Here is a 27895-nt window from a genome sequence, read left to right on the forward strand (position 1 = left end):
GAAGGATTTGCTCTCTACTACATAGGAATTACTATCTCGAATGAGACTTTGAGTGAGGACAAGGATGTAATAAAACTGCTTTTGTGGGACTGATGTTTAAGCATGCTCCTAACTGCACTGTTTCTCTTCCTTTTCACTGTCTTCCAGGCTCACAAAGCAGCTGAGTGCAAATCCTGATCCGCAGCGTCCCCAAACACCCCCACAGCTAAAATGGCGGAAGACGCGGATATGCGCAATGAGTTGGAAGAAATGCAGCGGCGTGCAGACCAGCTTGCTGATGAAGTGAGACCAGTAGCTAAACTGGGAACTTGGGGCTGGGCTTGGTGTGAAACACACAGCCAGAAATAGGAGCTGATCCACAAAGGATTTCTAGAGCTCTTTTCCATCAGCTTTACACTGAAAGTGGAATTGGAAATGAAATGAGCTGGGGTAAAATTTAATGTTGTGCTCAGTCCAGATTAGGGAATTTATTGATCATGAGTTTGATTTAGGTATTAGATTGTGCATCAATTTGACTGGCCTCAGACCAAAAGGCAGTAATTTAATATTTTCTGAGGAATCCTTTGATTTGTCAAACCTATTAAATGTTAGAAGTCACCAATTAGGTTTCTGAAGAGTCATAGCTGAAAACCACAGGCTTTATTTTTAAAGTGGAACACCTGCGGTTCCGAGCAGCACCACCACAGCTTGTGAGCAAGGGGAGCACAAGCCTTGGAGACTGCAGCTGCCTCAAGGTGTGCTGCATTAGCCATCCATAGAGCTGGAGATGGAGAGATCACCAGTGCCCTGCTGATGGCCTGATTTGGAGGGGAGGGAAAGAGTGCAGGAAAAACATCCTGTCAGCATGAGTCTGCACATTAGTGTTGGAAAGTGTCACTTGCCAAATCTCAGTGTTTTTTCCTATTTTTTTTCAGTCCCTTGAGAGCACCCGTCGAATGCTGCAGCTTGTTGAAGAGGTAAGGACTTGCATTTTATTTGCACTTCTGTTGAGAGCAGAAGGGATGGAGAGCCTGACACTGGAAGTGGCTTTGTTTAAATTCACATTGCTAGGGCCTGGCCATGGCTTTACGTGCCACTGTCCCTGCTCATCCCTACCCCTCACTAGGGTGGTGCAAGACACTGTTCCCTGGTTGCCAAGGCACTGGTTTGGTCATACCTGAGGATGCACTGAGACAGGATTCTGGAGATAAATGAAGGAAACAGCCTCTGAAGGTGACTTGGAGTCAGGGACAAGTGGCTGAGTTTGCTGCAGAGCTCTGGGAGCCTTGTGTGAGGACCACTCTCACGTCCTTGGCATAACACTGCAAGAGGGGAAGGTGAGAAGGGCCCTTGATCCTTTTCCCAGTCTGCTTTAAATACTTCCCTCTCCATAAACACTTGCAGCTATTTATAGAACATTGGCCAGCACAGCATTTAAATGCTATTTCTTTATGTATCTCTGAAATATTTATCAGGATGTCAAGGCTCACAAGATGTCCTAGACTGACCACTTTGGAGTTCCCTGATTTCCCATGGCGCTAAGGAAGGGGGCCCTGGCTTGGTCCTCACAGCTAATACCTGCCTGGAGGGAAAAAACCGATTCACTCAGGCCATATTTCACCCTCTCCACAATAAAGGGGTTTAAAAACAATAAAGGGGTTTAAAAGTTATGAAATCTCAACTCAGTTTAGTTTAGAGTGTTCAGCCATCAGGTGATGGAAAACTTTGCTGCTGCCTGACAGGACATATTATTTTCAGACACCATGCAAGCCCTGGTGCTGGAGCTGGTGACATTTTTAATCAGGGTCATCAGCACTGACAGTCCCAGTACTCCTGACAACCAGAGGAGTCTCCAGCAGAGACAACGGGAAGAAAATTACATCAGGTCTCATTCAGGAACAAGAACAACCCCAGCCGTAGGCTTTATGGCCTTGAAATCAATCACCACTGTGAAGATCAATGGAGTCCAGTGGAGACAAAATTAAATTTCCACGTACAGACAGACAGATGGGTCACTGAGTATAGCCAGCATTGCTTCTCCTCCACAACACTTTAGATCAGGGCCCCTTGCAGCCGAAACACTCTCTTGTCTCACGAGCAATCTGTCCCTTTTTGCTGCTCAGTTCCCTGGACACGCCATTCCTAACCACGGCTTGACGTCAGCTCTGTGCTGGATGCAGCTCCTGCTGAAATCTATTCAACAACAAGGAAGAGAGCCTTATATGAGTACCCCCACAGCACAAGGCAGGAGAGCCTGCTGCCCCAAAATGCCTGGGATCTAAATAGACAAGGCAGATGATGAGTGGGAAGGAGAGGCGCAGGAAAGGGAAGTGATTTGCTCGGGGCCAAGCCATCAGTAAATACCAGCCCTGCCTCTCCTGAGCCGCATTTGTGCGGCCTATGCGCTGCCTGAGTCTTCCTAACATATTGAACCAGCATATTGTGAATGCCACTGGAATTTCAGTACTAAATCACAGCAAATGGCAAAGTGGGTGGAGAACTGGGACTGCTGAATTTACCAATGAATTTATAGCATTCTTTGGAAGAGCTCAGCATCTCTGGACCTGGCGTTTATTCAGATGCCACAATATCTTCCTGTCCAAATAGAGAAGCTGCTAAAACTAGCACTGAGTAGTCAGGGGAGTTCTTCTAAAATGAGCTGAATATTATCTTCACTAATGTGACTACAGGAGACCTTTAAAATTCTTCTGTGGCCTAAACAGCTGGTTGATTATTCCAATCCCTTTTCCTAGGTACTTTAAAAAAAATGCAGCATTTAGGAAGTGAGAGATTTTATAGCAAAAAGACAAATGCTGAGAGTATTTGAAATTGAACTTGCACTGCTCTGATTTAATAATCCTCCAAAATCCAATTAGACTTCCTCACTTAGCAGAACCTGTCTAGTAGACAGAGATAGGAAATGCTAGAAAGAATGCTTTTTACTCTGTTCACTTGATATAGCAGATCAGTTCATCCTTTCTTAGGAAAAGGGCGCCTCCACGTTTAAGCATTATTACTGTGTACATTTGTATGGATTGATATTGGGGAAATACAGCATAAACAGACTGACTGGACTCCATCCTAGAGACAGGAGAGTGCTGTCCATCCAAAAAAGCCCCATAGCCATGTAAGACCTAATGGCAGGTCACAGCCTGGGGACATGTGCCCAGAGGACACGCCCTGCTTGCCCCAGAAGGCTATTCAGAGTTTGGAGACTAAGCCCCGAAGCTGTTCCCAGGGAACATGGGCAAGGAAATCCAAGGATGTCATTGCTTCTTGGTTTTATAAGCCAGCTTTGCAAGAAGCTGATTTTTCCAGTCCTGGCACAACAAGGGAGGCAAGAAGTGTTACAAAAGCAGCCACGGCTTTGCCCCAAGGCAGCTCCGTACTGGAATGGCAGATTCCGAAACCCAGTTTGCTCCATGGTGCCCATCATGCCCAGGCACTGCAGGTAATCTGCACTGACCAGTGCTCTTTTGAGCCACTCAGTGCTATAAATACCTGTATTTTATGATGATGCTGGGCAATGTTTGGACCAAAACATAAAATAAAAATGAAGTGAGGCAGAACAAGTGAGACTAAATACAGTTTGTAGCTGACCTTCTTTTTATGTTCAAGCTTTTTTTCTCTGAGGCAATATTATGCAATGCAGAATATCACACGCAGGGAGAAAAGCTGGGATTTTGCTCCCGTCTCCCAGTACCACCATCATGGCCTTTAAGGAAAATCAGTTGTGGTAGTATTGGGAAAAAAGGATATTTTGTAGCTATGAAGCAGCAAGGAAAAAATAACAAGATCGGTAGTGGTAAAAGCTCAGAAGAAAGCACTTAGGAATGTACAGACAAAAGGGCTGTTTCATACATATAAATCCAGACAGGATCTCTTATGTGAGATGAGAGTGAAGTATGGGAGGTGAAATGCTGAGCTATAAATGTTGGATAAGGTGCTGCCCTACACAGGATACTGAACACACAGAATGCCAATTTACCAGCTGTGAGAGTATCCTGACATTTATTATCACAGCCAAATGCTTCTTAGTCTGAAAAAATAGAAGAAAAAGTGCTCTCTTAATTTGGAGTTTGACCCAGACCTTGTCAAAGCTGATTTGAAATTCATCTTTGATATCATTAGACCTATTGGAAGTACTGAACTCTTGGAAGCATTCTCCTCAGAAAAGTGCTTTAACCAGTGTAATTCCACATATCTGGCACAAGGGAATGTGAACCATAATTCTGGCCTCTCTTCCTCCAGTGCAGGATTGGACCCCTTTGTGTGTGTCAGCCAGGGGAATAGCAGATTCACATGGGCTGGGATGTGCTTTACCAGGCAGAGCAGCAGCGTGTGGCTCTTTAATCAGGGAGACATTGGAGCGTTAACAGCGTGACAGGGAACCTGGAGCAGGAACTGAGCAAATTCATTGCTACGGATGACTAAAAAATGTTTCTTTGACCACATTTTTGTCTTTAGGGTGTTGACAGTTCTCTTTAGTGTCTGTGGGAACTGCTAGCAATGTCAGCCTGTCCTGGTACATAATTGTCTGCATTAATTTATTCAAAACAAACTCTCTAATTCTGGATTAAAGCAAAATTCTTCATCGAAGTGGAACTTTATGTGTTCTTCACATAACTGAGAGTGTATATGTGTTTTTCAGGATACCTCCTGAAATGCAAGGCAAGTGATTTCCAGAATTTGGATTCCCTATCTGATACATCATCCCCTTATAGTGTTAGAAAAATCTTCACTCAGGCTAAACCAAAATTTGAGTAGCTGCCTTTGGTAGGATAGGACCCAACACACTGTGTTCCTGGAGGGACTGATGAGCCCCTTGAGAAGTCATTCCAACTGTCTTCCCACTTTTATTTCCATCTTGGGAAATTAAGTTCTGTAACAGCAATAACAAGAAATGATACAGCAATGCAATTCCCCTCCAAAGTGCTGGGCAAAATTTAGTGAACGTTTTGTTGCTGACTTGCTTTGAGTGAAACCCTCGCAAAAAACCCCAAACAAATAAACAAAAAACCCAAAGCAAAAGCAACTAAAAAGTTTTAAAAGCTATTACAGAAGACTAAGGATAATGTCTATTAAAGCCTCCAAAAGGGTTCCCAGTAATGCTGTTAAACAGGCTTCACCGAAGCACTGACAAACTGAAGTATCTATGAGTTGTATTAAGGCCGGAGGTTTAAAATCATATATTCTGGTTCTTTGATTAATAGCTTTGCCAGTGGCCAAAGAAGAACCTGGGCATGTGCTTCATATAAATGACGCAGAACTCAAACCAGTACTGCTTGTTGATTTGCTTTTATTCAAGCATTAGAGCCTGGCTGAAAGATTGAAGGACATAAACTTTCCTGAAATGTATGGGGCCTGTTTCACCTAATGCGATACATTTTAAAGTTGGAAGTACTGTCCTCCTGCCCTGAAGGGTTGTCTCATGTGCAAAATTATTTTATATATTATATATTTTACCATCTGCAGAATACCTGCAGAATATTATGGATAAACAGAGGAACTCTAGGGCTGCCAGTTTAATGCCTCAACATAAGTAATTCTTGCTGTGCCATTTTTTTAATAAAAGACAAGAATGTGAGAGGTTGGCTGTGCCATGGCAAAATCCAGAAGTCCAAATTCTCCTCTCAAGTGCAATGAGAAGACAAGGAGAGTCAGAAGTTGTTCTCAAAACAGATGAGTGCTACAGATTAAAGAGCTGGATGAAAATGGCATGTGCTCTATGAACTCTCTAGGGTCCTGAGAAAGACGCAGCTTTCATCTCTCTGGGCTGACCTACCCTAAGCATTTCACTTCTTTGAGAACCCTTGTTTTGCTAAAATAATGCAGGATTGCCTCAACAAGGACTGGAAGGTCTGAAGAGATTCCTCCATTGCACAGGAGGGGAGAAATACTCTAATCCTGGCCAAGGTGGGAATTTAGCACACAATTTCATAACACGATGGGCCCTGCTAGTTCTATGAATTCATGGCTTCCCCCACAGGCTATCACTGACATTGGTGAGCACCGGATGTGTGTGGGAATCCTTCCTGAGCCCTCAGCAGCAGACAGAGCCAAGCACAGTCCCCGGGCCCATGGTGATGCGAGTCTGTAACCAAGGACTCAGGGGCAGAGGCTGTGAAAGCTGTCCTGGATGGCACTTCACAGCAGAGCTTTCATCACCTCCTGTTACACATTGTCCCCACAGCCAGCTCGGGTGGCACCTGCTCCACTGAGACCCAGGGGACTTTCTGTGACACTGCCAGTGCAGGAAATACCAGGGTGCCTGTGTTTGCTCCCCAGCCACTCTTGTTGGGCACATTTCTTCCCCTATATTTCTTTAACTGAGGTTTTGTACTTTCCAGAGATGCCTCAGTCTGTTGTCACTGGGGATCAGACACCAAGTGCTTCTCTCCTGCTCAGACATCTGGATGATGAACACATTTTTGCAACAGTTCTGTCTTACAGAGAGGTTTGGGTTTGTGTTATCTAAGCTATCAGTCATAATGGAAATACTGAGCTTTTAGAAAAGTCTGGACCTATTTTTTAAATGCACAAACATTTATTATTTTTTTGATTATTTTTTGATTTATTTTTTGATTGAATTTACACATTTATTTCTTTTTGGGGAAAAGTTGTAAATTAATGCTTAATAGAAATTTGGAACAGAAGGAGATTGTCACTTGATGTCTGAATCACATTTCATCCTTTTTAGTCACCACCTCTTTATTAGCTTCAATATGCTTTGGATTAGACCACAGATGCAGACAAGTTTATTCATTGCACACCCTCTAATATTTTTACATTTGTGTTAATGCTGTGGCAGGCTGTTTGTAAGAGATACAGAATTGCCTGATAAAATTAAATGGCACCAATGATCAGGTAAAGAACAGAAAATTTCACCTCTTTTGCTCTGTATAAGGATTTGATATGAAATATAAACCATAGGGTCTTGCTCCTGAGCTCATCTCCCAGCACGTCTTGTTCAGGTCACTGGACATCTTAGCTCTATAAAGGTGGTTTGCTTATATGTTAAACACAGCAGGAAAATAAGATCAGAGGGTCAAAGAGCAGTAAATATTTCTCAGCCCAACTATGTTTGATTCAGCAAAAGGTTTTGTAGCTCAATATTTGGAAGGGTCCCACGTCAGACTGCACCCTATTTAGTGAAACACAAGGTGACTCAGGACACAAGCAGCCTTCTTGTGTTTGCATGAATTTCCATGTTTGTTAAAATACATACAAATCTAGGGGGGGGGAAATTCCCTGGTTAACAAGAGTATAAAAAGATCCAATAAAAAACTATCATACAGGTGGTGCTTAGCAGACACGGGGCACTTAATGCCCCAGAGAAAACATAAGATAATTAAAGGTGGTTTCTTTATTCTAAACTGGCAAACCTAAGATAACCCTTGGACCCTAAGTTTCTAAAGGCTGCAAAAATAAAAGCTGGCTGGGATTCAAGTAAATGCAGTGTCAACTTGAAGGGAGAGAGAGAAGCAGTGGGTTCCTGGTGGATGGCTGACCTGAGGGCAGCAGGGTGCAGCAGACCCGGGGGGAGGCAGGAGGCCTTTTCTGTCCATCTGGCAACTCACACAGGGACTTTGTAAAAAGAGACAGCAAACCAGCCTGCACACATCTGATGTTTTTCCCAGTTTCTGCAGTGATGTAGACATTACAGACATGAATGGGAGCACAGGGAGAGGCAGAGAAGAGCACAAGAGGTACCTTGTGTCCCTCTTGAGCTGAGCAGGATCCTCTGGAAGCACAGCAGAGAAGCACCAGCTGCACCAGGCAAACAGCCCTGAGCGTGGCAGGGTTGGGCTTGCGGCTGAGCCAGCGTGAGCTGTGGGACCCTGGGAGTGCCCTGGGAGTGTGGACAGGGCAGCTCATGGCCAGAGACACTTCACTGCACCCACAAAAACTGATGAGCAGTGAGAAGGACAGCTGGCAGGAAGGATAACACGAGGTCCTTGATTTGCCTCCAGGAGACATGAAAAGCAAGAGGGTCGGTCAGGAGTTTAGTTTTCTGTTCCTGATGTAGCTGTGGGCATCTCCCTGCCCTCTGCACCACCACCACCTTCATGCACCTTCTCAGGAGCATGGATCGCTTTCTGTTCATGGCAACAAGTAAATTACTGCTGCACATGTCCAGGTAGCTCTGCTGTCAAGCTGTCAGGCCACAGAGGACTTACTTCATCTGTTATTGACATGCAACAGTCAGGAGATCATTCAGGCCATTAGTTATTCACAGATGTTTTCACTGCTGCAAGCACAATGGAGCTGGTTTCCCCTTTGTAATTAAAAAGGAAATAATTTGATGTGGGATATAGCTGAGTACCACAGCACCCAGGAACCAGAGACACCTGATCACATCTTAGAGTGATGACAATGCATAATAAAAATTGTACTTGTGAGAGGTGCCCTACCCCTGGCTTAGGCAAGTGGGAGCAGTGAATGGCTCAGCTTTGCTCCAACCCTGTATCCAGCAAAGGCAGTGGTAAGATTCCCACTAAGCTGTGGGAGCAGAGGCAGATTCATTGTGTAGGTGTTTTGAAAATCCTACCTTCAAGCTCAATTCAAAGTCCATTAATGCTAAAGGTGTCTGTTGACTTAAAAACTTGGCTCAAACCCATATCTATTAGATCACTGAGCCAAAAAATATGGCTTAATCCTATTAAATATTAGCCTGCTTTAAACTGGATTTCCTAAGTAGGTAAGCTTTCTGACTTGTCAGCAGCAAGAGCTGTGCACAAACCACTGTGCCACCTTCCCGAACATGTTTGTGTCACACCTGTTTTCCCTGGGAATTTCTCCTGTGAGATTCACATCGACCTACAATATCAACATCCCCATCCTCCCTTCTCCTGCTTCACTGGACTTGGAGATGAACCTTCTCTTTTAGAGATTACTCTTGTGTAAAGTGATTACTTTAATCTCAAGGTCCATGGCTTTGTGCTTTCTGCAGAAGTTCGGTATCCCAGTGAATCCAGAAGGACTGATGGTACTATGGAGAGTACCTAGCTCCTCACACAGGGTCCAGGCACATAAGGCCTTTGGACTGTGCCATCAGCCCCTTGTCATTCCTTTCACTGTTTTTCTTGTGTCTTCCTATGTCCCATACCAAGAGCTGAGTGTTCCCTCACTGATCTCTCTTTCTCTCTCTCTCTTCTCCCCCTCTCTCTCCTTACCTTGCTACCACTATTGGGATGTAGAGTAAAGATGCTGGTATCAGGACTTTGGTTATGTTGGATGAGCAAGGAGGTAAGTTCAGATTGCTTCAGTAAGGAAGTATAACCTTCTCAAAGTGCTGTACTGACTGTGTGCAACCCTGGAAATGAGGGACAGAAAATATGTGTGGTTGTGCATGAGAACCCCGAAACCTCTTTGCCTCTAGCTTTGTTCTCCAGCAGAGAAAAATGTACAACCGCTGCCTAAAAGTCTGTACTTTTGATCTGCTTCCCATTAACGTCAAAGAGAGCTGCAGGCTGAACTCAACCAAATCACCATTTAATTTCAGCAAGCTCTGGGTCAAGATGCAGCTACATGACAAGAAGATTTGCCTCTATAAGTGTAAAATCCAGCATTATTTATGCAGGTCCTAAGTAATTTTCCCACTTAAATCACAAGTGAAAGACATGCAAGAAATGCATCCCAAGACAAGATAAATGGGTTTGGTCTGTGTAAGATTCAGTTACTTTTTGTACAGTAGTGAGGCAGTGAGAATGACAATTCAAACATCAAAAGGTATTCCACAAGCAGATCATTACAATTATCCATATAGGACGTTTCAGATTTACACTACCTGTCTGCGGATGACAATGACAAAGACAGTGCCTGATATTCTCAATACATTCCAGGAAATTACATTTTTGCCTTCATAATATTGCAAAGAAAAGGTAGCCTTCTCTCCCTCTCAATAAAACTATTAAGTCTTCATTTAGACCCACAGCCCCTGGAAAATGGTGTCTCCAATAAATCAACAGAGCAAAAATTTCTGCTATGCTCTATCAGACGGGACCCCCCAAAGGCCCTTGTTATTATTTATTATGTGGCAGGACACAAAATTATTATTAGGAAATGTTTTCTGCAGAGGTAATGCTGCGTTACTCATCAAACCTGGACAATGATAATAAGCCAGGGTATGGAATTCCTGGGAAATGGACTGTAGAACATAACAGGACCTTTCCATTTTTAATGTCCCTGCCTCTCTGACTCTATAATGAATGAAACGTAATAACAGGACCTAAATGGAAAGTATTTTCTTTGCCTTTTTTTAATGTATGTCTCATTGCTTTCCCTCCATATCCCCCATTCAGGGAAAAAAAATTTAACCAAATTTTGTCACATTTATTTGTCCTGACAAGAAAAATATCACAGAGAACATTTTGTTGTCTTCAAAAAATAATGGCAGTAGAAAAACTATCACCAAATACAGAAAACCAGAAATTACTTATGTTGAAACAGATATGGCACCTGTCTAAATAATGTGTTTTGTTTCAGCAGTGGATTATACGGTTATAATAAACCACAAATATTGTCAAAGAAAGTATGTTAATACCCAGGTGTGTCTTGCAACGTAATTCACGGGCAGAGTACCAGAAACTTTAGTGGCTCCTATGTATGTTTCTGTTCCTTAACTTCTCTATTTCCACAGATTGCTAGGGAGGTTTTTTTATTTTAATCCTGAATTTTGTTGGGTTTTTTAAATTATTATTTCGGAATCCTACTATTGTTAAACCCCTGAATTCAGAAGTTTTCTCAGTGTTTCACTCTGTAGCCATGACAGGAAGGACAATCTGAGTGAGCCAAGGAGCTAAGACTGGACACACTCACCTCTCAGGAGTCCAGGGAGCTCAGCATTAAAGCCTCATTGAGAGTGAAACCTGAAATGCTTGTTGTACAGTCACAGATGCAGTTAGTCAATACCTCCAGGAAAGACTCAGAAGGTCCTGAAGCCTCTTTAAACTGGTTATGGTCATGCCTTAAGTGGTTCAGTAAATTTAGCTTATGACTATACAGTGTAGGTTTCCCAAGGAAAACAGCCAAATAATGTTACCAACCCTGAAAATATTGTAACCTTGTACTATGCTAAATGTTTAATTAAGTTTTCTCCATTTAACCATATGTAGGTGTAATAACTGCTAATTTTTTTATTTCATTTTAGCGATAAAGGACTTACACTACTGGGCAAAAGACACTAATGATGACTTTGAACCCTCTGTAATTAGTGCAATGTGTGCAGCTCACGCATGTCTCAGCAGATTATCAGATTAAGGAAATCATTTGCTAACACTGCCATGTGATCTCTTTGCAGCTGACTGCACAAGTCACTTAAGATTATTAGGTGTTAAATATACAGAAAACATGACATTGATCTTTCCAGTGGGCGGCAGGCAGAAGATCTAATCTCTGCACTTGCTTGAAGCTCTATTTCTAGGTTTCCTTACAAAATTGCTTGTTTTGAAGTTAAACAGACCTTACATGGAAAAACCTTTCTGAGGCAATTCAACCCAAGTAAAGCAAAGCAGAACTGATTTTCTGGTATCAGTGAGCAGAAGTCTCCGGGATCATAAAGGCAGTAAGCCAAGGTAATTTCCCAATGCCAGGTATTTGTACAACAAAGCCAGCCTGGATAGCTGCTCTTGCCCAAAGGTTTAGCACAGCTGGCTGCACAGCAGGTTACAGAGTCCGTCATAACCTGCAGAGACCTGGAGCTTCACAAGAGCTCCCTGTCTCACAGAGAATGCACTCCCATAAAAGCCAGAGACTCCTCCAGTGTCTTCTGAAGAATGGGAACCTGAGAAGCCCCTCTGCAATAACAAGAGTTATCATTTTTTGGGTCAGGTATTGTCACCCAAACAAGTTGAACACAGCTCTTCCCCTGGGGAGCCCACAGGAAGGAGCCAGGAGTTTAGATTTTCCTTGTTGGATTTTTTTCCATCACTAAGAAAGTCCTTCCCAGACCACATGTGCATCCATAATGCTTACATTTTCTTAATCTGGCCTTGAGTCAAGCTCCCTTAATTAATGATTTCAATATAAATATGTATATAACCCTTTAAACTAAAATACTTGTATTCTACATGAAAAAATAAACGCTGCAAAGGATTATTGAGCAATGGCAATTTCTCTGCTTCGTTAAAACATGCTAACTTAGAAATATGTTAATATCTGGATGCATTTTGGTTAAAAGCAAACAGTAGGAATGAAACTAATAGTACAAAGTGAAGATATGAAGGTAAATCTGAAGTGCTAACACAGGAAAAGTCCCAGGCTGGTAACTCTGTTCATCCATAGGAAACTCCCATCACCTGGACATAGTAGCAGGATTAAAGATTTGGACCTTCAAGGACATTTTTTGTGTGATGATGTCTTCATGCAGGTTATTACAGAACAATTTTGTTCTTGTATTCCAAATGAAGTGGAGGGGAGAAACTCTTCCAATAACAACAGTAGCAGCACAATAATTTTTCATCCAAGACAAGACAGAGGAATACCCACAAGTTTGATAAGAGACAAAGAAAATGTCAGTGCAATTGGAATTTTCTCCTTGCACCACAAACAGCATTGCTGGAGAACATGGGGAGCAGATCTTACTCCAGATGAAGCTTATAAAGGAGATAAAACTTGGAAATAACTAGGCAATCCCACAAACAAAAGCACTGGCACACACGTGAGCTGACCTCCACTGCTTTTGCAGGAGTTGTGGGTTCGGCAGTTTTTTATGCTATGGCTAATTAGCAAAATTAAAAGGGACTAACAACTACTCCAATTTTCACAGGGAAGATGGTATTAATTATGCTGAAATCGTAGCACAAAACAAAGGACAGATGAACCCACACAAAGCAGGTTGTGCCTTTGTCTCCTGTTATTTTTAGCACAGCTCCACGTGGGCTCACAGCTCCCCCCTCCAGCTTTCTTCCACGCACGGGTACCTGTGCCCAGCAGTGCCTTTCAGAGCACAGCTAGGTCAGAGCTCAGGATGTCTGAAAAGGCTGTCCCACAGTCTATGCTCCAGTACAATTCTCCTGCACAGAACACGGGATGACGGCCTAGCATTGGAACTAGCTCATCTGCTGAGTCCCAAATTAAGCCCTCTTGAATGCAATTATGATTGCTATGTGTTCTTAAGATGTCCTTTGTGTTTTCTTCCCTTTTTTCCAAATTAAAATGCCCTTGGGGGAAATTGCTTGCTGCACAATACTCCAGGCAAAGGAGCAAGCTCCAGCCCCCACAGGCATTAACTGGGATTCAAGCACAAGCCCCAGATCCTGGACATCAGTGAAGGAATATTTGTTATAAATTACAGATGAGGATGCAAAGGTGAAGCAACACCACACTTGCTCTGTGCTGGTCTTGCCACCAATGCCTTGTATGATGCTTTTGCAGCTTTTTTTGCTCAAGACACCACAGGAGCAGCTGAGGGATGCCCTTGCTACAGCTTCCCTGCCCCAGCCACTTCCCCAGATCAGTCACAGGATGGGGAATTGCCAGGATGTTACAGGAGATCCTGGCAAAGACCCACTGGCAAATGGCCACAATGCTATGATAAAACTAACAGGACTAGCTTATCTTCCCTCAGATACCTTGCAGGAGTAATTGACAAGTATAATGATACAGGTAAAAATCGATTCTTGTTTCTGCCTTAAAATAGGCCATTTGTTTGCTGTAAGATCTGGAAGAAGATCTATGGTCACTACCTTGAAATGAAAGTGATGTCCTTAGACATCAAGATACAAAAAAAGTTGCAGCGTTTTCCAGAAGGGAAAAAAATGAAGGAAATCACAATGAAATGCATTTCTGATGTGTATTTTGCCTCCAGACAGCACCAGTTCTCTAAAGTATATATCACGTATCATACAGAAACATATAGGTGCAGTTTATTCAAATCATATTGCAACAAACTGTTAAAAGATGTTCAAACTCTGACCTTGAAGGGCTTCTCTAAATGGAAGACAAAAGACATTATCTCTCGTAGGCGTGAATTTGCAAAGGTTCATGGCAGTATATGCCAACAAACTGTCTTCCCTAAAACCTTTAATACAGCACAGGACGTTGGAATAGGGAAGATCTATGGAAACAGACATTAAATTAACCTCTCGACTGCCATCTGATTTCCAACCGGCAGTGATTCATTCTGGGCCACATTTTAATAGCAGTTATACCAGAACAAATCCAGCGTGACCCCATTAAGTTAATTCCACTATAATATTTATGCCTCAATAATTGTGGTTAGACTCATGAATCTATTTCCTTGCTTGTGGGACCAGATCTTTGACAGGTATAAATTGGCATTGCTCCACAAAGCCAGCATAACCATGCTGATTCAAAGCAGTTAACAATCCAGCCCACGACATTAACAACTAGCAAGTGGTTTTAGGACCAGCAGCCAGCTGTCTAGACTTCTGGGCTACAAATATGACATGGGGTGTTTTGCACTGATGAGGTTTCCTTTAATGGAAGATAAACGAGTTGTGGCTCCCTTTCCTATTCAGCAATAGCCCAGGCATCAAACACAAATCCTGAAGCAGGATAAACAAAGTCAGGATTCTAGAGAGGGCTGTAGTTTAAGACTTGTGTCAAATATACTCTTCAATAAGCACTCGTTTATTCAGGCAGAACAGAAAACAGGTAAAGGCAGTTCAAAAGGACCTGTTACATACATGGCTTTAGAGAATGTGCATCTGGGCAAGGAGAATTGCTTCCACTGAGAGCTACCGGTGGTACCAGATCTAGGACTGATCCATGCAGTGTGAACCTGGCTTTTGCTACTGGACAGACCAGCTTAGAGAAGCACTAGCGGGAAAATTAATGGAAGAAAGATCAGACGCCTGTCATATCCCCCAGTGTCAAAATGCACGTGTGGGTCCAGCCGTTCTTTAACTGACAAGAGGCTCTGCAGTGCTCGGGAGGAGGAGGTGGGAGCCTAAGACAGAAGTGCAGCAAATCCCATCACGCTGCATGAAGCAGCATCAAAGGCAGCTCACACTCCCACATCTGCTCCCCAGAGCGAGAGCAAGTGTTGCCCAGCTGAGGAGCAGGAGCACAGGGAGGGGCGTCCCCTTCTACCACAGACTCACATTTCTGATGAGAGTGACAATCTGTGCCTAAGGTCACCAACCAAAGCTTCTGCTGAAGCCTACATTATAATGTGCATTAAGACAATCCAACCTTGCTTTTCTGGTTCTCAGCTCAGCAGTTTACCTGGCTGAACTTGTACAGTCCCTCTCTCAGGTTTCCTTCTTGGTTCCCAATCCTTTGCTTACACAGTGTGTGCCCCTTTAGAGGGTAGTGCCAAGTAACTCTGATCCTCTAAATATACCCTTGGATTTGGGATCAATAACTCCCATGGTACCAGGAGAGAGGCCCATTCAGCTGAGGAGAATGAGATCTGACAGCAGAAAGGCAGATGAATCTCAGCATACTGACATGGCACCTCTCCTTCTCAAAGCCCAGTGTCATGAAAGAATTAAACGAAGAGCACAAGTTCAATACTTGAACTATTCCAGCTTGAATAATTTAGCCCCAGATTTTCTATGCCCTCAAGGGGTAAGGTTCCTGTTTCCTATTAAAATTAATTAAATAAAAGTGATTTTAATGGGAACTGGGCATCTAAACCCCCCAGAAAGCTTTGAAAAGCTAAACCTCAATTGTTATTAAAAACCTAAGTAAGAAATTAGGCATCTTCATGTTCTCAAAGAAGTTAAGAGGAGCTTTTTACTGACGTCAATATGAATATGATTTTTCTTCTAAAATTTTCTTCTTCTTTCTTTTTTGTTTTTTCTGGATAGGACTCAATTAACATCAGGGATGACATTAAATTCCTCCTATAACCAGCACTCTTAGTTCCTTCCTCTATAGTCTAATTCAGTGTTTTTCTATTCCATACGGGGACTAGAGATGTATTTGTATTTTACTGGGACTGCTTTACTTTTCCTCGTTAGGTACAGTTACAATTTTAATGGACTGAAATGTCACTCCAAGTACCTTTCTGATCCTGGCTAGCATCTGAGTCTATCCTTTAGGAACAAATGGTGTAAAACGTAAATCCCATGTAAAATGCTGTCCCTACTGCAGATTCCACACAAGACACTTGATCCGATTGGATCCATATCTGTTTACCTCAGCAGAGAATCCTGTTCCTACACCTTTATGTCATGGCATTCTGTTCCTCTAGGACATTTTCCCCAGCTTTAAAAGTGAAAGAAATTAACACATTAAGTTATTCTGAGCCACCAAGTCACTTAGAAAACCAAGTCACTAAAACTAAGTCAGCCTTAGGGGGAAATATGCCAAATTTTGTTTTAATGCCAGCAGAGAGACAGGGTCTATATGTGTCTGGTTTCTGGGCCGGGTGCTTCTTAACTTGTCCTGGAGCAAAGCAGAAGTGACCCCATTGAAAACATGAGTCTTCACCCAATGCCTGTTCCCATAAGGTCCCTTGGGGCCAGAGACAAGGAACACCACAGCCAGTGACCCTCTCGCAGAGCACATCAGGCTCCCGGAGTGGTTTCAGTTGTTCCGTGCTCACTGAGGTTACTCCTGATTTGCAGCACCCACACAGGGAAGAAAACCAGCCCTGAGGCCACACTCAGGCTGGAGATCAATATCCAGCACCAGTCGAAGTGGCAGGCCTGTTTCCTCGGCCTCTGGAAGAAAGGGTACCTCGACACAAGCCCTTAACAGCTCGCTCCATTACCACTACCATTAACTACCAGCTCTCTCACTCACTAGCCACAGCAGTTGTGCTGCCCAAACCCACCTAATTCTGAGGCATTTGTAAGCGTAAGTAATGGAAGCATTTTCCTTGGAAGGACTTCTTTTCTCTAATATTAACATACATATTTGCAAAATAATAACACTATCTTTCTTTCTCCTGGATGTCACTGTGTCTTAGTAAGTTGATGTATTGTATTATGTTTCTGGACCTTGAATTTTATAACCCTTCCTTTCTACATCATTACATCTTGTTTATATTAATATATTTCAAATAAACTTCTCCTTTGTTTTACTCTTCCCATACTAATAAAAAAAATCTTCAGCATCCAATGCAGCATACATCCTTTCAGCAATGCATCAGCTCAGATTAATGCATTGTAATGTCATTATTAACTCAGTTCTACATGGTCATTTTTCATGTTCTGTTGAAGACAAAATCAAACAAACAAAAATACAATTCATTCCACACTGTCATCCCTTTGTCCTGACCAGAACAACTCGATCGTGTTGAAGAAGGCATGAACCATATCAACCAAGACATGAAGGAGGCCGAGAAAAATTTAAAAGATTTAGGGAAATGCTGTGGCCTTTTCATATGTCCTTGTAACAAGTAGGTACTGGGTACCGGCTCTGCTATGTGGTGTCCAGTTTTTTGTCACAGTGAATGTCTGAAGTTTTTGTCTTTTTTTTCTTTGTCCTTTTCCATCTGCTTCATTCTGTGGGGATAAAATACTTGTGTTTAATCAGAACAACTGGAACGCATCGAAGAGGGAATGGACCAAATCAATAAGGACATGAAAGAAGCAGAAAAGAATTTGACGGACCTAGGAAAATTCTGTGGTCTTTGTGTCTGTCCATGTAACAAGTAGGTGCTGCCTGCCTCATCTCTTTGAGCACTTAAGGCTGATCCCAAAGGCCTTGTGAAGCTCATCCTTGCTAGGCACATGGACAGGATGAGCATGTGGCATGCAGAAAGAACGATTCTGGTTCAAATGCATTCATTTCATAGCATAGACAACTGACTGGGAATTACTGTAGATGCATTAAAATCAGGCATACTGCAGTGAAAGCTTCACTGTTGACACCTTTAATGGTAAAAGTTTCAACATTTTAACAAAGTGTACTGAGTGGTACTGAGTCCATGTTCCAGCGGACAAAAAAACACTTGGGGCTACCTTTTTCCTGGACACTCTAAATTTCGAAACATATTTTCACGAACAAGTTTCATAAACAAAAGAGCTGAAAAAATGCAGAAGAGGTCTTACTAAACATTGCTCCAAATTGTGGATGAAAATCACAGCTTTTTTTGTTGTTCAGCAGAAATAGTCCTTGATGAGATCTTGAAAGAGATGTGATGTTTCATAATTGGAACCCAACTTGAAATGGTTTTCATCCTGCCACAGGCAAAAAATTTGACAAAACCTCAACATGCCAAATTTCTTTCGTTTGGGTAGCACGTACACTAAGCAGAAATGTTGAAATGCATTGAATTTGCTTGCATGCCGTCACACTTGAACAAAACCGTCCTCCAAGTAATGCCAAGCTTGTTTTAAATGCCAAATGAAAATGTGATGTGCGGTTATGTGGGTGTAGGAAATTGGGGACCAACCCAAAGTCCTTGAGGAATGGCAAATCCAGCATGCAGTGAGCAGGCATGAAACTAGGTTGCAGTGAAAACATTTCTGAATGGTTGGCCAGAGGTTGTGTAGGAAACAAAGCATAGAAATGTTGCTGTAGTATTAAATTCCTTTCCTATGTGAACTTTGTTCACAGCCAAAGCCTGATCCCACCCCGATTATCAAGACCAAAAGGAAAGAGAGCTGTCATAGAGTTCATGGGGTATTTTGCCAAAAATAAGAAGAGCAGGACTAGGGTTTTGCCTTATCAGTCACATTTATTTTGAAGTTAATTCCCTTGGGACACAATGCAGATACCACCTCAGGTATTTTACTTCTTAGTACCAAGCCCTGAATACTTTTTTGGGGTAAAGATTTTGCCCAGAATTATTATAGCCTTGATGTGCGATGGGAGAGGGGGCAGGAGTAATGGGAAGGGCTGCACACACCCCTTTTGCAAGGGGCATGACCATAGCCCTTGCTGTCCTGCACCGGAGGAGACGGTGCACAAGAGCTGCAGGTACAAATGCAGCAGAAACTTCACATCTCCCACACTGTACGAGCTGTAAAAGCTCAGAACTGACAGCCAGACATGTGACAGCGATGGGATTAGCGGCTGGCACGTGGCACTAAAACATTTGGCACTTTGCTACGGCTGCAGCGTCATGCTGCAAGAACACAATGATTCTACAGGGGATGTAGCGGGCATGAATTTGTAAAGGGGCCTCTTCCCTTCTCTAAGGCATTCTGACCCTATCACTCTGCAGCTATATTTCAGAGAGCAGCATTGCTAAACAATGCACAGAGGATGGATGAAGAATCGTTTTAGATACTGTTCCCTGAGTCACTAAGCCAGGATCCCACTGGCACAGATAAGATGATGTTCTGAGGAGTAGAGTGTGGGAGAGAGAGAAATCCATACAGTTCTGGGCATCAGGATCACCATGATCCCTAAAGCTCTTGTGGCTGGTGGGAGATTAATGGCATATATTTATAAAAAGATTATCCACTTCACATGTAACTCTACCCTGATATACAGTGAAAGTACGGTTCTCTGTGCCTTAAAAATATGTAAAGCTCGATCCTACATTCTTAGGAAACCGAAAATGCCCACAGCATGGAACTTTTACCAGGCTACATTCAAAAGGATAACTCCTATTGACCATGAGCAGATGCAAGCTCCACCAGCTGACTTTAATTGGAAGTCCATAAGACAACAAGAGATCAGATTCTGGGTGTATAAAATCATTTACCTCAAACACAGAAACTGTCTCACTGACAAAGTTGCACAGGTCCAAAGAACAGGCAAAACCCTGTAAATGTATCTGCAGCAAGAGAATTACTTTCAGGCATTTTAGAAGTGCCAAAGCTGATGTATAGTTTCAGAGAACTAAAATTAAACAAGCCAACCATCATATTTTTAAATCTTCACAAACTTGAATAGGAAATAAAAACAAAACAGATAAGTAGGAAAGATCCCCTTTTAATCTATATTTTAATTCTATATTGGATCATACAACACATCTTCAGGCTCATTTAAAACTGAGCTGCTTCAGGGGGCATGGAGAGAACATGACCGCAGAGATGGGTTTGTCATGTCCTTTCCCAAATCTCCCAGAAGCACGTTCAGTTCCTCCCCCAAAATCCAAGCCACAGGGCTGTTTATAGGACTGATTGGAGCTGACCAGGAACAGGGCAACCACAGAGATTGGCAGCTCCCAGTGATTTTGTTGGAAACAGACCCATTTCCAGAATAAAATCACAAACATATACCTGTGGACCCCAAATCCTTACATTCCCCTGTTAAAATGCTCAATCTTGTCTGGTGACCCCAATGACAGCAGCCCTAAATAGGCTGCACATGTCAATTTTCCACTCTAGGGGTGCCTGGATTTTAATTTTCTATCCACAGCAGCTCAGTCAAAAATGGCTCTCTGAAGGTTAATGTAACTGCCACAAAATACAAATATAACAAGTTGCCAGGCTATTTTTGAAGTCCTGTGGTTTAAAACTCCTGAAGGAAGTGATGATCCTTTTTTGCCTGCGTCTTGCTTATTGTGAAGGCTGTTACTGCTGATGCATTGAGGGTATGATGAACTATTGGGGTAACTGTGCTTAGTGAGAATGCTTTACTTCTTATTCATGCCTGTAGCTGGTGCATGAAGAGAAACGTAGAAAAATTTCCCTTTCTGATGCTAGATTGCTCGTATCTTTTATTTTCTCCTGCACTCATTTCACTTCTGCCTATTTTACTTTTTGTCTCTGTGGACAAAGGTTTGTACATCAACTGTCGATGTATGATTACTATTTTCAAGTACCGATATATTATCTGAAAAATCTAATGAACCCTATGATAAAATCATCCCCAAATCACCTTGGGAAAGGTCAGTGGCTTTTAATGCCTATTATGCCACATACATATTGAAAAAAATATCATCAGAAGACAAATATTCTGCATGGTAAAAGGTTAAATTGTAGCAAAATCTGTTTTTCTCTAAGAGGGTGTGTTGCTGTGATGTGATGTACACACTATACTTGGCAGTTCTGTTTTTATGTCTGTCTGCCAGTACGTCCTCTGTGTTTGATGTCAAAACATATGTGTCACTGCAATGAAACAATGTTTTCTACTTATCTGTATTTCTTCTCTTCTTTTTCTGTTTTTTTTTTTACTTTTTTTCTTTTTTTTTTTAATTTTCCTTCATTCTGGAAACTAAGTCAACATCCAAAAACCTGTGTGCAATGTTGTAGACCTGACAACTGCAATTCACCCTATTGGAAACTAAACCTCTGACCATCACTGTTGTGGCAGTAAAGTAAAAAATAAGCAAAAAACGCAGCCCCTCCTTTTATTCAGGGTTATGATATATCGGTATACAAACAATGACCCTCTATCTGAAAACTCATTTGCTTGATTCAGCTTTTAGCTTGGAGAGGTAAAGAGTGTTGCATTTGTCCTTGTGCACTTGGTGCATTGTTACTCATCATCTTTCTCGCATAGGCTTAAATCAAGCGATGCTTACAAAAAGGCCTGGGGCAATAATCAGGATGGCGTTGTAGCCAGCCAGCCTGCACGTGTCGTAGATGAACGGGAGCAGATGGCCATCAGTGGTGGCTTTATCCGCAGGTGAGCCTTTTTATCCACTGTTTTCTCTCTGTTCTCCTTGTCACTGATATATTTAGATTGCTTCCATATGGTCATGAGTTCTGTGGTGCTCATTAACTCCTTCAGAGGTGCTGGGTAATGTGATGGAGCCAGGGTTTTCCACCAAGTGGTGCTTGGACTCAGGTTGATGGTGACTAAGGCACGTCCTAAAGGTTACTGCATCCAGGGACTTCTCCTGGGCCTGAGGGTCACCTGAGCTCCAGTGCAAAGGATGGTGACCTTGCTGGAAATCCTGGAAGGAAGGAAGGATCTTGGTCCTGAGAACCAGAAGAAGCTTGAAAACACAAGCCCAAATCTTTCTTTTTGAGTCTGCCCAGATTTGGGCCATAATAAACTAGAAATAAAGTCTATTTGTTTATTTCACAGCAGCACTGTGAGGGTGCAGACAGTCATGGCCAGCCAGCACTGTCCTCAGCACTCCAGCTCCCTGTGTGAACACTTGTCCTGGGGGCCTTATCACAGGTCTCACTAATGACACTTGTCAAATGCCTCCAAATGAAGTGTCAGATAAACACTAGTTTATTGCCATTATGTCTCAAGGCATGTAATGTCAGTTATCTATCCTTGCCAGAAGATGTACCAAAGCATCCAGCAGCAATCCCTTTCTTTTCAACAACGAAAAAGCCTCAGGCTTCCTGCCAAAGCACCAAGCCAAGCCCAGAACCTGAAGAACCCTTTAAACTAGGTGCATCCCTCCCCTGCTCATGAGTGTCCTCAAAACCTCACTGCATGGGGAATGATGCCCCATTCCTCAGCTGCTGGGAAGCCACAGCTATGGAGGAACACAGTGGGAATCCCTGAGCTCTCAAATCAAAGCCAGTTTGATGCACACAATCTATATTAAAGTCAACCCCACTGCAAACTTCCAGTGCAAAGTACCTACTGATTACAGAGCTTATGGGGCATGTATTTAGCAGACAATGCTAACAGCATACTAGTAGGAAAAGCTTTGATCTCTGAAGATTAAGGACACTAGTTTAATAAGTAATTATCTTTCCAAAAACTATTATCCACTTATTTTTTTGGCTGCTGTGATAAAGGGAAATCAGTGTGATAGAAACAATGCTGCCATGCAATCTGGAGCGTGGGATAGAGTTGCCATTTAAGTTTGATGGGTCTGCCATTCACTTTGTTTTTAAAATTTCTGGATGGCAGCCCCACAAAAATGAAGGCTGGGGCATGATAATAGAACAGCAGTGAAGGAAGTTACGCTGCACCATGATTGTTCTGCAAATAGCCTGGAGTGCCCTTTGGGCACCTACATGAACACGAACCGCCTAAGAGGCTCAAAATAGGAATTTTCTGAGTGGCACCCATGGACCTTGCTTTTCCAGCATCAGTCACCACCTGCCTCTTCGGTCACTGGAGAGTTGAACTGGGCCTTGGCTCAAGCACAAGCTTTTCCTTCCAAAAAGCAACTGCACAAGATGGTGCTAAGAATGAGAGATAAATGACCTTTACTAAAGCCAGTAAATCTGAGAGAAGCTGCTTCTGTCTTTCACCAGAAATTCAGTCAATTAAAGAGGATGCTAGGTCAGGATTTTCACAGCTGAAGCACCTCTTCCCCAATATCTTGGTGACCCCAAGCATACAAGGATTGGACAGTGTTCATTAGCTATTTGCAGCCCAAGGAGGGGAGCTGCCATCACTGTAATTCCACCTCCTTCCAGCACTTCCCATGAACGCTAACCACACACACATCCGAATGGAGCACCCTTTCATTCTTTGGGAAGGACGATCACTGCAGAGGGGTGCAGCATGTGGTAAAGACAACCTCAGACAGCAACATCTCTACCAACAGCAGACACGAGCAGTATAAACAGAGCACTGATAACCCAGACAATTGAGACCAACATCCAAAAAATAAGCATGTAACATTTTTCAGGTTATCTACTCATTAATCCCTTTTGTTCAAAGCTGAGCACAGAAGCCTGCTCCTCAGGTGACAAGCAATAGAGGATGCAGTGGAGGTTTTGGGTGAATCCAAGTTTCAGGGGGAATCTCCTGTCTCTGCTTTAAAGGATTGGGTTTTTATTCCTAGGGTAACAAACGATGCCCGGGAAAATGAAATGGATGAGAACCTGGAGCAGGTCAGCGGCATCATTGGCAACTTACGTCACATGGCCTTGGACATGGGCAACGAGATCGACACACAGAACCGCCAGATTGACAGGATCATGGAGAAGGTAAGAGCTGCCTTTTCCATGAGGACCCCAAAAGGGGCTCTGTTTCCCTTCTCCAAGCACAGGCCTGGAAAGGACAAGGGACAGAAATAGCTCCTCTCTTCTCTCTCCAAATCCTTGGACCAAAGCAGAGCTTGCTGCTGTGACTCTGCACCTCCAGTGCAGGCTGGGTTGAACTCTTGCTGTTGAGTTTGCCACACAGCTGCAAGGGGACCCCTTAAAAGACATCCTTCTTCAATAGCTCTGAAAAAGGGCAAGTGCCCTGAGCTATGCTGACCTGTGGGGCTTGGATCTAACTGCCCTGGCACTTACTGGAAAGTTTTAAATCCTCCTGGGCTTTTCCTTCCTTGTAAAATCCATGAGCAGCTCAGGATCAGATCACCTGCTTGGAGGACCAGTCCTCAAAGAAGGATGGGGATTTATTAAAATACCAAATCTTTGCCATTTGGTAACAGTGCAGCCAGTTTTGTTGTGCTGCTTATAACAACATTAGGACAGAGATCTACCTGCTCTCTTTGGGGAGGGTGTGCGTGTGTACATATACATATATATATTTACACATAATTGGGCCCCATGCGGCCCCAATGGAATACAAAAGCTCAGCATTAGTTCAGCAAAACTACCATGTAAAAAGGCAAAGAGCACCATTCCAGTGCCAGACCTGCACTGCAGATTTCTGAAGCAGAGAGCAGCCCTCTCCAAGCCTAGCTGGGAGCTCACTGCCATCCTGAGATCCCAAGATCTGCAGGCCATCTGCATTGGTACTGGCAGAGCTCCAGGTACAGGCACAGGCAGGCTGAAGTGACATAAGAGGCTAGATCTTCATCTGGTGTAAAACCAACACAATGCTCCGCTTCCGTTGAGATTTACACAACCTGAGGATCTAACCCAAGGACTTACATGTGGTGCTTAGAGTTAATTCTGACCTCAAGTGGTAGAGCTGGTGCTCTTGAGCCTTCTTACACAGGCACGCCTCCTCAAACGAGCAGGATGCCCATGCCTGTTTTTTGTGTCAGTTAACTATATCAGAGGCTAGTAATAAAAATTAAGGAAAATCATGCACTGAGGGATTCATTTCAAGAGCTTTCCTTATTGGAGGCAGATTCCAGAGAGAACTGGGTGAAGTATACCTTGTCTGAAGGGTGGGAAGATCATCCCTGACAGAGAGGCAGCCACCTGGCACCATAGAGCACGTGGCTTGGCCTTGGTCAAAAGTCTTGCTTTATAAAGCTGCATGTGTTTGACTGTACTGGAAAATGCACAGTATTACTGGGATGCCATTATGCACCATTTCATATTTCTGGGAAAAGGAGGAGCGATGGGGAAGGATTTACTGCTGCTATTCATACGCATAGAACTAGAAAGCAGCACATCTCTCTATACTTTGAGAAGGGACAGGGAGTTTATACAGTCTGCACCATGAATACCTTTAAATAAGAAGCCTATGACATACATAATTTTCTCAAAGCAATGAGGACGTGCACTATTGTGTTCTCCCCTCCCTGCTCATGTCACAGGGGCAGGAGATGTGCCCTGTGGATGGAAATCAGTGGCATCCTACCCGTGCCTGCAGGATCCTACCCCAAAATACAGCAAGCCCAACAAGGGACTGTTCTCCTACCAGCTCAGGCTTGCAAACATCTGGATTTTGAAAACATTGACCAGGCCCTCTGTGCACATAAAGCACATGGGCCAAACCTCTAACAGTACATGCTGAGAGCGGTGAGGTGAAGGGCCAGCCTTCCACAGCTTTGTGGTCTTCTCACAGACCTTGGCATTTTGTACAGCAATGGCAAAATAACATTGGCAGCTAATGCATTCATAAAATCACCCAGGGCCCTTGGCTAAGGAACAGTGACACACTTGTGAAAGATGGATTTGCATCGTACACAGAGGAGTCGTCATGAGAGCAGCACAAAAAAAAGACAGTCTTCAGTCTTAGTGAAAAATAAGCCAAATTTCTCAGAGTAAGGACATACAGTAATGAGGTACTAGAAAAAGGAACACAATGTATTGATAAAACCCTCTATAAAAGACAGAAATAATAGTTACATGGATGACAGCGAAACCTCAGTTGCACACACATCCAGTCTGCAATGAAACATGGCAACAGACCTTCGTCCCCCTCACAGCATTGCCAGGGTTGTTCTCCTGACCAGCTGGAGCACTGTGCTTTGGGTCAATTATAATCATTAGAAAGACCCTTGGCAGGCACAGCTTGCAAAAGTTGGGGTGCATCACAAAGCTAAGCCAAAGTACCCTGGGATGCATCATAAATGCTCCTAAAGGAGCAATGTTATACTGGATGCATTCACCCAAACCAGAGCAATCTCATAATGCAGAGATGTAATCTGATCTATCCACAGTAATCAGGACAGCAATGAATAAAAGGCATTCTTTATCCTTTCCTCAGATCTGAGAGAAAGGGACAAGAACCAAAATGACAGTGGGATGAGTAGGTCAAATGGCTCCGTCACCAGAAGGGCCTGCACCTAAAATCTACCATAAATAGGAGGTTGGGAGGAAAGTAGAGGGGGCTCAGATCACTCTGTCTTGACCTAAGTTGGAAGGTCAGCACAAAGAATCCCACTGTCTCCAATGCAACATCATCCACCAGATACTAATGTATAAACATCATTAGGAACATGATGTTTCATCACTGTTCAATGAATATTCATGCATTTTGTGACAAAGGTAACTGCTTCCAAACTCATTAACTTTTTAGGTAGCCTTTTGGCAAAAACACACAAAATTGTACTGTGGTAGACAAGGTCAAACTCATGGCTAAAATAAAGGAGTGTGCCTTGTAATGAGTAGTTTTGCTGATTTAGGCTTGTTGAGGAGCTGGCACATGCTACTGCACTAAGAATACACATAGCATTCTCCAAAACAATTACGGGGAAAAGCCCAAGATATTTCAGAAAGATTTATTGCACATCAGCATAAACATTCTTAAAGGATTCTTAAATGCATGTGGGAAAGTTGCTTCACCATTCTGTCTTTGTAAATTGGAGATTTAAAATAAATCTGTACAATTTGGATACACCCCAGAGATGTGGGAACAATCATCAAAGCTAACAAAATGCAGCCATCAAACCACAGAAGGAGTTTGCTATTGGAGCCCATGCTTTTAAAGCAGCAACACAATTCTCACCTTTCCCACAGGTCTGGTTTTAAAAACTGAAACCATTTTCTATCTAGTCCCTCTGCTAGAATAAGTCGGCATGGCAACGTGGGGCTGAGTGGAGTTTTGCCAGTTTTTCTCAGCTAAAACAGTGTCTTTAGTCTCCAAAAGTAACTTCTGCAGAGCTACAGAAATTCATGGTCCAAGTGTCTTCCCACTCAGAGAGAACTCTTCAACCTCCCAAGTGGTGCCATTTTATTAATGGCATTTTATATTCATGGCAGATGTTACCCCAGGGAAAACAGTGCAGTTAATGGCTCAGTCTATGCTGGACTAAATTACAGTTTGATTGCTTCAAAGCACAGTAGAATCCCTGCCTTTTCTTAACTCCAGTTTATGCTTCGGCCCAGTGAAAGAGGCTACTCTCTTGCAACTACATTGGTGAACTTTGGAGTACTGGCATTCCTCCCACCTATTCCCTTCCTTTCACATGCAGAGCAAAGACATGCAGGCTGATCTTTTCAAAGAAATTTATCCTTCCCAGCATTCCCTACATCAGATGATTCAGCTTCTCTGCTCTGGGAGTCTCTATACCGACCAAAATTTTAGTTTTGGCTAGTACCTGATGATCTAAGTTAGACCACAGTCTGGGTCCACTGAATCTTAGAGGGCTCTGAAGCTCTTCCCCAGCAAAACACAGATGCATACCACCAGTTCTCATGCTGTCATCCATTACCATCAGTACCACCAGGGCTGTTGACAGCACCAGCTACAGATCTGGCACAGCATTTACAGGAGTTCAGTGGACCTGACCACAAACAGAAAAGCCCTGCTTGAAGGCTACATGAAGTAAAACCAGAAAATCTGTAATCTCCTTTTGGGTCCCTAATACCACTACAAAGAGCAGCTCTCCAGTATTTTCAAGTTTTTCCGTGACCTAGCCAAAATATGGAACTACTCACAAAGCACTGTCTTTCTTTCCTGTACTCTTTTTTTCTCTAATATTCTCTTTCTTCCCTGTACTCATCCCTCTCTTTCCTCTGTGTTTCCCCAGGCTGATTCCAACAAAACCAGGATTGATGAAGCCAACCAGCGTGCAACAAAGATGCTGGGCAGCGGTTAA

General features: G+C 43.0%; 1 protein-coding gene across 2 annotated transcripts; it reads left to right on the forward strand.

Moving 5' to 3' along the window:
• Positions 1-210: 210 nt before the first annotated feature.
• SNAP25 (synaptosome associated protein 25) lies at positions 211-27895 on the forward strand (the record flags this gene model as incomplete). Of its 2 annotated transcripts, none has more annotated exons than XM_084201752.1 (7): positions 211-282; positions 915-956; positions 9180-9228; positions 17179-17296; positions 21301-21426; positions 23507-23651; positions 27827-27895. In XM_084201752.1, the coding sequence occupies 7 exons, from the start codon at positions 211-213 to the stop codon at positions 27893-27895; spliced, it is 621 nt and encodes a 206-aa protein (XP_084057878.1). The 2 variants fall into 2 exon arrangements, with proteins under 2 accessions (XP_084057878.1, XP_084057877.1); XM_084201751.1 differs by lacking the exon at positions 17179-17296 and adding an exon at positions 17434-17551.

The sequence above is a fragment of the Fringilla coelebs genome, assembly GCF_963513975.1.
Source record: "Fringilla coelebs genome assembly, chromosome: 3".
Taxonomy (NCBI): Eukaryota; Metazoa; Chordata; class Aves; order Passeriformes; family Fringillidae; genus Fringilla; species Fringilla coelebs.